Source organism: Benincasa hispida, chromosome 10 (genome assembly GCF_027475165.1).
Source record: "Benincasa hispida cultivar pf3 chromosome 10, pf3_genome.v1.1, whole genome shotgun sequence".
Classification (NCBI taxonomy): domain Eukaryota; kingdom Viridiplantae; phylum Streptophyta; class Magnoliopsida; order Cucurbitales; family Cucurbitaceae; genus Benincasa; species Benincasa hispida.
The window spans coordinates 8,148,185-8,162,939 of record NC_143487.1 but is presented as its reverse complement, the minus strand read 5'-3'; the positions used below and the strand labels follow the sequence as shown (position 1 = coordinate 8,162,939).

Genomic DNA, 14,755 nt, shown 5'->3' with positions numbered 1-14,755 from the left:
TGGAGGAATTAATATAAATATAATTTATATTAAGTGCCATAAATGAGAAGAAGAACTATGGTTTATATGTTGCATATGACGTGATATTAATGATGGAACTGGAGACATACGCAGCGGAACAAGGACCTAATTACACTCTAATTGCTTTTAATTTAAAGGAAAAAGATGCATGCAATTGAAGGAAAAATAGTAATTAAAATTACCTTTGTAGCTCTCGAAAACCACTCTTCCTCGCTGAATCTCGACCCGAACACGAATGGACCACCACTAGAGTTGACCTAGTATCCTCTGGACTCAAAATCGTGTTGTGGGACCCGATAGATGAAGAAAACTGAAAGAGAGAAAGAGATGGGAAAAAGAAAATGGAATTTTGGTTTTGGGTTTTCCTTTTTTTAGCCCAATTTTGAAAAATTAAATTTGACAAAATTGACAAAAGTCTTTGAACCAAATTGAAAAGCCCATTTTATAGAAAAAAACCATGCAACATTTGGCTATATATTTGAACTATAGACCATTTTGGCTATATATTTGAACTTGATCCACATTTATATCATTACATAAAGTTCAAACTACATTGAATAGTCCTAGGACCTTAGTTTATTGGATTCAAGATTACGATTTCAATAACAACTTTATCGAAAAACAAAACAGAATATGTTTATTAATTTACAAACTACGAGTTTTAGGACATAAAATCCAACAAACTCCCACTTGGACTAAAATTCCTAGTGGAGTATCACAATGTTGAATTTAAGTGAGAAACATATAAGTACAATAAACATATGAATACAATAAACTAGGGCATATACCCAAAAGTTCTCCTACTTATCCTAGCTTACAAACTTCGTAGACCTAAACTCTGTAGGTGATCTTCAAGTACTTTAGCAGTGAGGGCCTTTGTAAAAGGATCAACAATGTTTTGCTCAGAAGATATATGAGTTACTACAACGTCTCCACAATGTACAATCTCCCAGATCAGATGGTATTTGCGCTCAATATGCTTGCCATGCTTGTGGCTTCTTGGTTCTCTTGAATTTGCAACTGCACCACTATTATCACAATATAGGGTGATAGGCAGATGTATATTTGGAACGACTTCCAAATCCGTCAAGAATTTCCTTAACCATACTGCTTCGCAAGCAGCTACGTATTCAGCTTCCATTGTGGAATCCGCAATATAGATTTGCTTTACACTTCTCCACATTACTGCTCCTCCATTCAGAATGAACACTGATCCCGATGTAGATTTTCTTGTATCTTTATCGGTTTGAAAATCAGAGGCAGTGTATCCAGTAAGGATCAAATCCTTAGTACCATACACGAGCATGTAGTTCCTCGTTCTCCTAAGATACTTGAGGATATTTTTAACGGCAGTCCAATGATCATATCCAAGATTGGACTGATATCTACTGACTATCCCTACTGCATAGCATATATTAGGTCAAGCTCCCTACTGCGGAAGCATAGGGAATGCGTCTCATATCCTCAACCTCTTGAGGTATCCTAGGACATTGATCCTTTCACAAATGAATTCCATATCTGTAAGGTAACAGACCTCTTTTAGAATTCTTCATCTTATACCTAGACAACATTTTATCTATATAAGTTGTCTGAGACATGGCTAGTGTTATGTTCTTTCCGAATAATCTGAATCCTGAGAACATACTGCGCATTTCCTAAATCTTTCATTTGAAGTTGCGTTGCTAGCCATTTTTTGATGTCAGTTAGGTAACCTACTTCATTCCCAATGAGTAGAATATCGTCAACATATAAAACTAAGAACGCTATAGTAGAATTGACGATCTTCTTGTAAACACAAGGCTCGTCAACATTATGTTCAAAGCCATAAGATTTTTTGCAGTATCAAATCTTATATTCCAAGATCTAGAAGCTTGTTTCAACCCATAAATGGATTTTTGAAGCTTACAAACCTTTTGTTCTTGACCCTATGCAATAAACCCCTTTGGTTGAGCCATATAGATACTCTCCTCGAGATCGCCATTTAGAAAGGTTGTCTTGACATCCATCTGCCAAATTTCATAGTCATAAAAGGTGGCAATGGATAAGAGTATTCTAATCGAATTAAGCATGGCAACGAGAGAGAAAGTTTCTTCATAGTCCACTCCATCTCTCTAGGTATAACCCTTTGCCACAAGCCGAGCCTTAAAAGTCTATACTTTACCAGCTTGGTCTCGTTTTCTCTTAGATCCACTTACAACCAATTGATTTTACATCATTTGGTTGATCTACAAGTTTCCAGACATAATTAAAGTACATAGACTCCATTTCGAGGTCCATGGATTTGACCCACTGATCACGGTCGACATCTTTTATCGCCTGTTTATAGGTCGATGGATCCTCTATACCGTCATCAAGTATGACGATTTGTGTTTCTGTTAAACCCAAGTAACGGTCAGGCTGATGAACAACCCTCCTACTACGTCGAAGCATTCTCAACTCTTGAGAAGGATGTGACTGACCAGACGTACTAGTTTTATCTACTATTTTAGTAGATGAACTAGTTCTATCTGTAGCGCCTTTGGAAATTTCATTCAATACTAGTCTACTGCGAGGTTGATGACTTTTTATGTGGTCTTCCTCTAAGAATGTGGCATTTATCGATACAAATACTTTATTCTCTTGAGGATCGTAAAATAGATCACATTTTGTTTCTTTTGGATAACCTACAAATAGGCATAGTTTTAAACGACGTTCCAATTTTTTAGGATTTTACACTAACACGTGTGCCGGACATCCCCAAATCCTAAAGTGACGTAAACTGCCTTTACACCCTTTCCATAGCTCATAAGGTGTTTCTGAAACACTTTTAAAGGGAACATTATTCAAAATATAGACATCAGTCTCTAATGCATGTCCCCAAAAGGAATCAGGTAACTCAGCAAAGCTCATCATTGAGCGAACCATGTCCGACAAGGTTCTGTTTCTTCTTTCAGATACACCGTTCTATTGAGGCATATTAGGTGTAGAGAGTTGTGACTTGATTCCGTGTTCTATCATATAGTCCTGGAATCTTAAGTCCATGTACTCCCCACCTCGATCTGATCATAGTGTCTTAATTGTTTTACCTAACTGGTTCTCAACCTCAGCCTTATATTCTTTGAACTTTTCAAAAGAATCAGACTTGTGATGCATTAGGTAAATATGACCATACCTTGAATAATCATTAATAAAACTGATGAAATATTCATACCCACCTCAAGCTTTGACATTCATCGGTCCATAGAGGTTCGAATGTACGAGCTCTAAGGGTATTGTGGTTCTGAGACCTTTTCTAGTAAAAGATCTCTTAGTCATTTTTCCCTAAAGACAAGACTCACATGGATGTAAAGAACTGTCTTTTAACTGATTTAGGAGTCCATTCTTAACCAATCTCCCAATCCTTTTGAGATTTATGTGGCCAAGTCTTAGGTGCCATAGATAGGCATTAGAAGAAACTTTTTGTCTTTTATTCTGAGTTTCGACTGTTCTAAACATTTCAGTATTTAAGACAAATTTTGCTTTAGTTGGTCTTAACTTATATAAGTTGTTTTCAAGTATAGCAAAACAAATTTGAATACCTTTTCTGAAAATGAACGCTTCATTGACTTCAAAAGATATTTTATACATTTGTTCCAATATACATGTGGTAGATATTAAATTCCGTCTCATTTTAGGAGCATACAAAACATCTTTAAGTATGATATATCTATCGTTGAAAAACAACTTCAAGTCTCCCACTGCTTCGGCCGAGACAACCTCTCCTATTCCAACCTTGAGGATGATCTCGCCTTCTTCAAGCTTTTTTCAGGAACTAGTTTCCTGAAAAGAGAAGCAAATATATTTAGTGGCTCCTGAATCCAATATCCAGGTTGAGGTATCATACTCCACTAAACATGTTTTAGCAACTAGTAAATCATATTTACCTTGTGCTTCTTTCGAGGCAGGGGCCTGAGGATATTCCTCAGTTAAGACAAATCTCAAGTCATCTATTACTAGTGTTGAATTCAGATTGTTTTTCCATGTTGAGTAATTATCGCCATTTAGTTACTCGGAAGCTAAGAGTTGATCTAGAGTCATGCTGAAAAGAAAAACATATCCTTTTTCGTAAAAACATTAATCTTTTAAATCCAATCAAGTTTAGCAAAAAAAACTAATAATGTACCCTTCATTATTATATTTTGCAACGATATTTCAACGGTTTAGAATAACCTTCACCGAGGGGTGATCGACTATTCCTCCGTTGAACCAAGACTATCTTGACTAGATACTATCACTAGAATAACTCTTATTCCTATAGTAACTTTGTTATCGCTATTTTGGTCAAAAATTTACTAACACTTAGTAATTCTCGTAAGTGTGACTCTCCATTTTCAGACCTCAAAGATCGGAATCATTATGCTCCCGAAGTTGGAAAGACAAAAATGAAAACGGACCTGAGAGAACCAATTAATTTCTAGAGTTCGTAGAGTTTCGAATCCTATAATACAACCCTCCGATTGGTAAGGTCGCTCCAGGGCAGACATGCAGGCATATTATAGGAATCTCATGGTACGACCTAAGGGAAAAGACCGTTGGATGTGTTGACACACTTCCTTCTCCCACTTATTATGAACAACTTTTCCTATTCACCTTGGTATTTACTCATGCAAACACTTTCGAATGGAGTCAGCTCCTAGGGCAGCCCAAAGCCAAGCATGAATCTCACGGTGTGAACTCTTAGGGACGCTAAAGCTAAAAGTACATTACTTCTCTCCAGCTGAAGTGTTTTAGACGGTTAGAGTATAAAATACTTAGCGATACATTTCGGCTAACTAAACATATCCTAAGTCTAGGTGATTCATCTGAGTATAACTTTTATACTGGATTTTTAACCTACGATGTCTAGGTGATAAACAAATTTTATTACCTCACACTGCTCACGCATGCTCATAAAACCGGTTTAACCTAACTCAAACGCCGGCTCGATCTCCAAGTAGTAGGTGTTCCGTGAACCGTCAACTTAAAAACCTTCAACCTTAATCATTTTATCCGACTTTTTGCCAAGATCTTGTCGGGTGAGTTTTCTTGTAACTTCAATTTTACAAGATATCGACCTATTTTCTATGAAAATTGGGATTGCTCGAAGGTTAACCCTAAATGAGCATGCATCTTATCTTTGTTATAGATTTAGAAGTCTAGGTATTTTATAACAATTATAAGATACATTATAACAATTATAACCCTAGAGCATTCATCTATAACATGCTTCCTTCAATCAAACATGCTTTAATATAACACTTATATTAAAACTAAGCATGCATAGTATATATTTTATAACACTTATAAGATATAACAAATGCATATCACATGCTTTTCCTATGGTGGGGTTTTAAAACTATATGGCATACTATATGCACACATAATCAAACAACATTATACATCACATGCATAATAGGTAAACAACACTAAAGTAGATCGATTTTGGCACTAAAAACAAACAAATAACTAATTTACTACACAAATCAGCAACCAGCTTCCCCAAACCGGTTTCAAACACTTTGAACCATCTGGAACCGCTCAGAAACCACTCGAACCGGCCCAAAAACACCAAAAACCAAGTTGAACCAGTCAAATCGGCTCAACCAGGTCAAATGGACCGGTCCAAACCGTCTGGACCGGTTGGTCAACGAACGCTGGCACAGTCAACGGAGGCGCGGGGCGGGTCAAGTGAACGGAAATCACGGGTCGCGAGCAGGCGGCGGGTCGGATCCACGGAACGCGCAAGTCGCGAGTAGCGAACAAACGCACGAGGCATCTACGAATCGGGTTGGACGGAACAGGCGGAGGAATCGAGTCGGGTCGAAGAACGGGCCGGACACTTCATCGACAGCTGACGCACGCGGGCTTCTCCGAACCGGGTCGGATCTCAGGCTGGGAGTTGGGTCTGGTGGCCAAATTCGGGTCTTTGAGCCAAAATTCTCCAATTTTGCTGTTGTCCTCTCTCCCGGAATCAAGAAATTATAGCCTAATTTCAACTCTAATAACTCCAACAAATTTACAGACCCTTTTTCACACATTAATGCTCATAAACATGTGAGAAATTACAAATTTCTACAAGAAATTTAAAGAAAAAAAATATCAAAATCATAATAAATCCATTTTAGTCCATATTTCATTCAACACTTGAATAGAAAGGAAAAAAACACCCACCAAAAGCAATTGAGCGTAATTAAAGCATGCTCTGATACCACATTATGGAACTGGATACATACGCAACGGAACAAGGACCTAATTACACTCTAATTATTTTTAATTTAAAGGAAAAAGATGCATGCAATTGAAGGAAAAACAGTAATTAAAATTACCTTTGTAGCTCCCGAAAACTGCACTTCCTCGCTGAATCTCAACCTGAACACGAACGGACCACCACTAGAGTTGACCTACTATCCTCTGGACTCAAAACCGGGTTGTGGGACCCGGTGGATGAAGAAAACCGAGAGAGAGAAAGAGATGGGAAAAAGAAGATGGAATTTTTGTTTTTGGTTTTTCTTTTTTTTCAGCCCAATTTTGAAAAACTAAATTTGACAAAATTGACAAAAGTCTTTAAACCAAATTGAAAAGCCCATTTTATAGAAAAAAAACCATGCAACATTTGCATGAAACAAATTCATAAAAACCCAATACCTATAATTCATTATCTTAGTGGGCTTAATGTCTGCACTATAAGCCAACACCTAGCCCGCTATTTTGTTAATAGAATTATCCAACCAAATTTTGGATTTTCCCATTAACTTTAGTCAAAGGGAAAAATAATCATTTGGTCAAAGTCAAACTTTGACCAAAAAGTCAACATTTTGACTTTTTATGATTTTTTCCGTGTTGACTAATTTTGACCTCCCGAGCATGAATCCGCATTCATTTTCTCGAAATTCAAATCACATTTGAATATAAGCTCGGTCAAAGTTTCACTTTTTAAAGTCAAAAGCCAACTCTTTGACTTCTTTGACTTTTTACATCTTTGACCATTTACATTATTTTCGAGCTTCCGAATATGAACGTATTCATATTCTTGATATTTAAATCACATTTAAATATTAAAGCTGTATCTCTAAACTGAAAAATTCGACTACTATATCACATATACTTGTCGGTTTCTCTCTCTTCACCTAATTCGAATTATTCTATCATACTGTTTTAAGTTTATTCCATATGGTAGGGGAACCTAATGGACCTATAGATCATGGCTCCAACGATATAAGATTAGCTAGCTAAACTCTTTAGACGAAGCTAATCAATATTTGTTAACTAACGGGTCATTCCACTATAGTCCCGTAGTTGCAATCCCCTCACTATAGATATATTTGTATCCATTTGATATAACCATGATTAGTAAGCTAATCCTTCACAGGTTGTTTGTAATCTCGGCTGGGTCATAAAAACTGTTTTACCCCCAAGACTACATCTTGTTCCTTAAGTTCCACTGATCCTCTAATGAACAATTGGTTTAAGGTCTAACCTATAAACCGAACTCCTCTCAGGCCAAGGAGAGGGCGAGGCCCCTTGTTTAAGACCTGGATTCAGTACTAAAGGGAACAACCTATCTACTATCCCTATAACGGGTAGGTGTGAATTCCATCTTGCACCCTATGTTCCCAACTATCCACCCGATCTTACCCCTGAAATGGGAGGCTTATTGGGCCAGCGATGATGAGATGCCCTCACCTATGCAGATCTAAGGATAATTCCGAGTGAACAGGAGTTCATAGATAGCTCAGAATTAAGATTAAGTTACCTAGGTCATCAATTAACGAAATAGTCAGTTTTATACATAAAACGACATTTAAAACGTAAAAAGTGACTATTTCATGCTTCAGTCTTATGCAAACTCATTGCATAGGATGTCCCCACTCACATATCTCTATATGAATGATTCAGGATCACATCGTTTGTACTAACTACAAAGTGGGTCGCATCCATAGTGTCCCCAGAATAAGGCAACCTTATTCATATACTATAGACCATTTTGGCTATATATTTGAACTTGATCCACATTTATATCACTACATAAAGTTCAAACTATATTAAATAGCGCCAAGACCTTAGTTTATTGGATTCAAGATTACGATTTCAATAACAACTTTATCGAAAAACAAAACAAAATATGTTTATTAATTTACAAACTACGCGTTTTAGGACATAAAATCCAACAATTAAAACTATAGGTTATAAATATAATATGATAAATTAGTTATTATTTTTATTTATAATAAATCAATTATAAGATAATTGATTTCGATTTTCTCTAATAACCGACTTAGTGTTTGTTATGGACAGTTTATGGTAACTGGTGGGATAAAGTGAAAAATGGTTTTTCATTTTGATATTGGAACACACTACACAAATAGAGTGATCGTTTTCATATTTGAGAGAGTAAACAATAAGAGCATTGAGTTTTCCTATACAATAGCTACTCACTGCTAAACGATCAAGTACCCAAGTCTAAACTATAGACTTCTATCTTCTCCTACTTACTCGATTGTCTACTCGATTGTCCAATTCCTCTACCAAATCCATACAGAGCCCACGCCTCCTGGATTCTCACACCGAGAATACCAAGGTAGCCTTGTGGTAGTGTTGAGTTTCCGTTTGAGGGTCGAGGATCGAGTTTTACTCGTTGCTGATCGAGGATATCCCAGAGGCGTGTTGCATCGTGCTGTTGGGCGCCTTGTTGATTGATCGAGGGAATACTAGAAGAAAAGTACTTCAAAGGTATGTTTACTCGATCCCTTTTATATTTATTCTTTTGAAGCATGTTGTAATTTAGGGTTGATGCATAACTGTTCTGTTGGATTGTAAATGTTCATGTTCTTTCACAATGGGGTTTGGAATGATCTACTTCCACTCATTAGTTCTCTATGTTTAGAGTTCCTTCATATCTATCATCAGTAAACTAATATCAATGATAGGTTCATGACTACTAATATTAGTGATAGGAAATTTATGAATACTAATAACAGTGATAGGAAGTTCATGACTGATTGAAAAAAAAAACTAAATATAAACTAAACAGAAATTAAGTTATGAACACTAAAAAAAAAAAATTAAAGCAGATCAAACTAGAAAGCTGAGGAAATCGAATAAAAAACATAACATACTTCAAGTAAAATCAATGAAACCTAAAAAAGAAGAAATCGAATACCTAGACATCCAATAAAAAGCAGAGTAAGAAATCGAATACCTAGACATGAGAGAAAGAATCACAAAAGAAAAGGATGAAACCATACAAAATTGCGAGTCAGAAATACAAAATCAAATGTAGAAAGAAGAAATCGCGAGTAGAAAACCTTATAATTGAGCGACGAAGAATGGAGAAGACGTACCTGGAAAACACATATTAGCTCGACCAAAAAGAAGATGAAACCTCAGAAGGAGAAGCGACATTGTGGAAAAACACAAAAAGAAAACGTAAACGATGAAGAAGAAGGGGGAAGATGAAGCCCCACTGTGGAAACAGACAGAAAGAAAGAAAACAGATAAGCTGGACGATAAGGAAGAAGGGACAGAATAGGGTTATTCGTTCTAAATTTTTTTTATATCTTGTAAATATTTTCAACCGTTTTACTATTTAAAATAATTTTCCAAAAAAAATACACCTGCTATAAATTTTCTTTATAATTAAATTTATTTCTTATATTCTACTACTAAATTCTAATTATAAATTATAAGATTATTAAGAATCAAATTTATAACTTAATTTATATCACAGTTAAGGACAGTTTACCACAAATTATTTTAAAGATTCATTAATCAACTTTTAAATCTATATTCAATAGGTGAACTTTAAAAAATATATAATAAATGTTTTTAAATCAAAATCTTTACTTCCAATTTTGTACCAGCGCGAATACCTTTATTCTTCCATTTCCATAGGTTATTGTCAAAGGGGAAAAAGAATTTCTAAGAAAGGCCAATAAAGGGAACTTTTGTATTAGAATATTAACTCAATTGTATTACATGTAATATATCAGGGGATTTGTATAGGGGCCACTCCAAATTTGACCTCATTTTAAAAAAACATTTGAAATTTGGCCTTCTACTGAAGTCATTCACATGTGAAAGTACCCATTTGACCTCAAAACGCGTGTGAGGACCTATTTTTAACTCCCCATTTATGCTTTGCTTCCACTCCCCCCTCCTTTGTCTTCATCCTCATAAGACAACAATTTCTTTTCATTTATTTATATTCTTCTTATCATTTTCTCGCTCCCTGCTCTTGCTCTTCTTTCTTTTGTCTTGTTATTCATCAGACACACTTGTAACTTTTTTCTTCAGAAAAAAACTGCAGAACAAAGAATAAAGGGAGAAAAATGAAAAAAAGAGCGATATAAATAGAAATTGTTGGAGAAGGAAAAAGGAAAATAGTCTTTCTAGCTGCTCACTCCCGCTCACGCTCCTCAATCCCTCTCCCCGCTCCTTTATCTTATCCTGATAAGACACAACAACAATCTTTTGTTCCATTTTTCATTTCATTTGTTCAGATTCTTCCTCTCATTTTCTCGCTCCCCGCTCCCGCTCCTTTCTCCTTTGTCTTATTCTTCATCTGACACACCTGCAACTTTTTGCTTCTGAAAAAAACTGCAGAACAAAGAATAAAGAGAGAAATACGAAAAAAGAGGTTGACATCAATAGAAATCGCCAGAGAAGAAAAAAGGGAAATCGCCCAGAGGGCAGCATAAACGAAAGAAATCTCCGGAATGAAAAAGAGAAAATAAAAGGAGAAAAGCAGAAAAAATGAAAAAAGAAAAAGAAAAAGTGCTGCAAAAGAGAGGAGGGAGGAGGAAGAAGAAAGAAGGAAGAGGAGGGAGGAAGAAGAAAGAAGAAAAAGTGGTAAATTTACAGTGGATGACATCAGCAAAGGACCAAATTTCATTTATTTGTAAAAGTGGGGTCAAATTTCAAGAAGACTCCTAAATAAGGGCCGTCATACAAATTTTCCAATACATTGTTGGATTTTTTTTTATATATGTTTATAAATTTTTAAAATTGTGCAATTATTTAAACATGATAGGAAAATGAATTGGTATTCTTTTAGTCAAATGTAATTATAACTTTGTTGCTCATAATTTATCTTATCATACTCGAAGATTTTATTTTTCAACAATCTGATTCAAAGACCACCTTTATAGGTGAATTCTTCTTTGCTTAATAATTTGACGGGTTCTTAAGTTCTTTTGTTGTTTGTCTGTTAGTAAAAAAAAAAAAAAAATGTTGGCACTATTGTGAGTTTTTTTTTGTATCATGCTATTTTTATAATTCCCTCGTGTGTATATTTGAAGAAAATAAATTATAGGGAAAACAAAAACGAAGCATAAAATGTAGGTGATGAAGAAATATGAGATTCTAACAAGGCTGAATTGTAGGAGGCAGAGGCATATACAGAGATCACAATGTCACATATTGTACAAGTTTAGAGTTTGATAAATGTATATTTGTTGTCACCTCACTCTCCATATTCGGCCTGTAACCTTTAGCTTCAGTTCCATTCCCTCATTTCCAGAGCAGAATAGTGCCAATTTCCTCTGAATGATTAGTCCATCGTGACTGTCTCGAACCTTCCGATGGCTATCGCGGATACTTCTCGGAATACCTTGCCAAATGAGTTTTCTTCCATTTCCACCAACTTCCAGACTGTAAGAAAATTGTTTTGCATCGTCATCATCACCCATGAACCGGAGGAATGCCATGTAAACAGGTGCTGTTCCTAATCGAAACGCTTCAAAGTGCAAACAGAATTGTCGTCCAAAGCAGTTAAAAACCTGAATTGGATCAAATGAGAAATCAGGAGGATGTTCATTACACGACATGCTTCTCTTCTTTGCTATCATTATTCCTAGGAATCCAAAATAAAGACAGAGAGAGATAGAGAGACATCTTACAGTAAGCATCCATGTAGCATTTTCAACTTCTTGTGGATTGGATTTGACGTATCTATGGCTGAAGGAACATCCATCATGCATATCGACCTCGTGATCGTCCTTGAGATGCATGACAAGGTATGGAATATCACCAGTTACACGACATTCACCTCCGGCGTAAGGGCAGTTGTATGGCCGGTATTTACAGTTCTTCTCATGTTTAAGCTTGCTGTAGTATGGGAACATGTCAATGCAACCTAGGTTTTGGTACACACAAGGGAGCTCGAGTGACTCGGCCACCTTTTCCAGTGCTAGGCACCTTATGTTTCCAAGCTCATGCCGGCAGGTAGGGCAACAGTTCTGAATCCTTGCCTTGCAGCTTGAACAAAGAGTGTGCCCATTTGCACACTAAACCAGAAAAACTATTTTAGCTGGTGTGCATTAGAGTTAACTCAAATGTAATAACTCAGTCATAATGCAAGCCAATGCTTAAACAAAATTGCTAGCCTCCCATTTGAACAGAAAGTGAAGTTAGATTAGAATGTTTTCAATTCACCATCAGACGCTATTTCCGCAGACAAAAGGATTGCTCAATGATGCATGAGGGTTCAAAGCCTTCCAACTTTGATTCAGGGTCTCAAATTAAATGTTTTGGTTTGTGTTCTGCTTTCCTTATTGGATGGATTTATCTATGGCAATGTTTTTTCAGAATAATTTATGAGCAAGGCTTGCAAGAAGTCATCAATAGAATATGATACCTGGTAAATTGGAGGATGCATTAAATTCATGCAAACAGTACAATCGAGTAACTCGTGTACATCATTACGACTCCTGGCAAAACCACCAGTTGAAGCTTTCCTGAAAGTGATACCTTTGAACTCTGGACGAGAAGTTGCTGCTTGAGAATCTATCGATGTAAGGCGCAACTCAGTCACTTCTTTGCAGAAGCTGGCTGCAGAAAAAGCATGTTCTTCCCTTGACTTCTGCTGCTGATACATCCCCTTCTCTCTGAATTCTACGGTAGTCATACAATCATCTCTGAGATTTAATTAAAAAAAAAAAAAAAAAAAAAGAAGTGTGATTGCTAGAGGGACTTGTTTGAAGAACTCATAACTTGTTCATCAACATGGAGTCCATTCAAACTTCACTTTCAGTTTCAATGATATTTATTTTCAAAGGTGCAATGCAAGTTGCATAATAATGGAAAAAAGATTCAAAACACGAATCTCTTGAATTACAAATCAAGAACAATCAATCAGTAAAGCCGTATTTAATACATACCTAAATCAAATTCATATCCATAAATCAAACAAGATAAAATTTGAAAACACTGCATGTGCAAGAAGTAAAATCAATTAAAGTTTCAGATCATTGAATGCTTCTCTTATAACAACATAGCATAGGAAGGACAGAACCTGTTGGAAATGGAAACTATGATGAAGAATCTTCAAGGTTCTTTAAATTGAAAACTCATGTTTACATTAAAATTTACAACAACATGACAGTCATAATTGGATGGAATCATTGTTCGCTTGTACAACAGAAAAAGTGGGTTTAAGAGTGAGAAAAATAAAAATATCATTTATCGGCACAAGTACAAGCAGCAAGAAAACAAAACCCAACAGAAGCACCAAAATTTTTTTCCTCTTTTCCTCTTTATTGAGTTTGGCATCTGTCCTGTAATAAGAATCTATAAACAGAAAAGTCGAATATAAGGAAACCAAAAGAAAACAACAATTTATCTATTAATAGAACAAGTCTTAAATCACCTCTGTTTAAAACTAGAAGCCAGCATTTACCCATCTAAACCACTTCAGTTAAGAATCAAGAAGGAAAAGCAACAGACAAATTCACCATGGTTTCAAAATCGTTCAACAGGCATGAACATAACCAAAATGCAGCACACTGATAACACAATGCTGAAAGAAAACATACAACAACTACGAAATCGAACAAAACCCAAGAGAAATTTCGAACTCGCAAAATGAAGAATCAACAGCAGAGCAACATAAACATCAAAATCAACATACCCAGATGGAAAAATTGAAGGGTGTGAGAGTGATCGACCAGAAAACAGCAGGAAATGAGGTTTGCGCCGTTGAACAACCCAATAATTGCAAAATTGTTTGGCCCCAAAAGGAAAAGAAGAAGGCAGAGGGTGGGTGATGAGGTGGAGGAAGGAATGGCCCGTGTGTCGGGCTTAGATTGGAACAACGAAAGGCTCAAGAGTCAAAGAAAATGGTAGCTGGGCAGCCCATTCAAAATGGATCGCTCGCCTAGTGAATGTGATGGATTGTTGGTTCAATTGAAAGAGGGGAATTACGACGAATAAAGAAATGGTGGAACTGAAAGAAAGAAAGGAAGAAAGAAAGAAAGAAAGAAAGATAGAAAGGAGATGGTTTTATTGGAATGGGAATGAATATATTTTAGAGAGCTTTTTGAAATGGAAAATGGGGGCAGAGCCTCGTCGTTATTAGGGAAGGGAACACAGTATTGGCTTTTTGCGAAGGCCGAGGCCGAGAAGCTGACATTGCCCCCACGCAACGTCTCCAAAATTTCATTGCATTAATTCTACTTTATCTCTCTTTTTTAATTTTTTTTTATTTAATGAACTTTCAGAATTCAAAAACTTATATTTATTTATTTTTTCAAAAAAGCTTGTCTTTTTACACTTGCACCATTGTTAATAGATGTGCATGTTTTCAAAGTTATGCAGAGTGTTTGTGTTAGTTGAGGTAAGTGGTTAAGGTTAGAAAGTTTGTGTTTAAGATGTAGAGTTGTAAGAAGTTCATCGATAAAAACATAAATTTCAATAGTGTTTATTGTTATGAGAAATTTTAGTCCAATAAAAGATGAAATAA

The 14,755-nt window shown here is 35.9% G+C and overlaps 1 protein-coding gene across 10 annotated transcripts; it reads right to left on the bottom strand.

Moving 5' to 3' along the window:
* Positions 1-9,933: 9,933 nt before the first annotated feature.
* Positions 9,934-14,452, bottom strand: LOC120087623 (E3 ubiquitin-protein ligase SINAT2-like). 10 transcript variants are annotated; one of them, XR_016524157.1, is made up of 6 exons: positions 13,925-14,446; positions 12,653-12,932; positions 11,916-12,302; positions 11,479-11,795; positions 10,419-10,614; positions 9,934-10,318 (listed from the first exon to the last, which is right to left on the bottom strand). XR_016524157.1 is itself a non-coding variant. In XM_090306461.1 (4 exons), exons 2-4 carry the CDS (start codon positions 12,920-12,922, stop codon positions 11,475-11,477), a joined length of 978 nt encoding a protein of 325 aa, XP_090162587.1. In that variant the 5' UTR covers positions 12,923-12,932; positions 13,925-14,452; the 3' UTR covers positions 11,324-11,474. The 10 variants fall into 10 exon arrangements, 6 of the variants coding, with proteins under 6 accessions (XP_090162587.1, XP_038900385.2, XP_090162586.1 ...); XR_016524159.1 differs by lacking the exon at positions 13,925-14,446 and adding an exon at positions 13,830-13,853; XR_005484633.2 differs by lacking the exon at positions 13,925-14,446 and adding an exon at positions 13,664-13,809.
* Between the last annotated feature and the right edge of the window lie 303 nt (positions 14,453-14,755).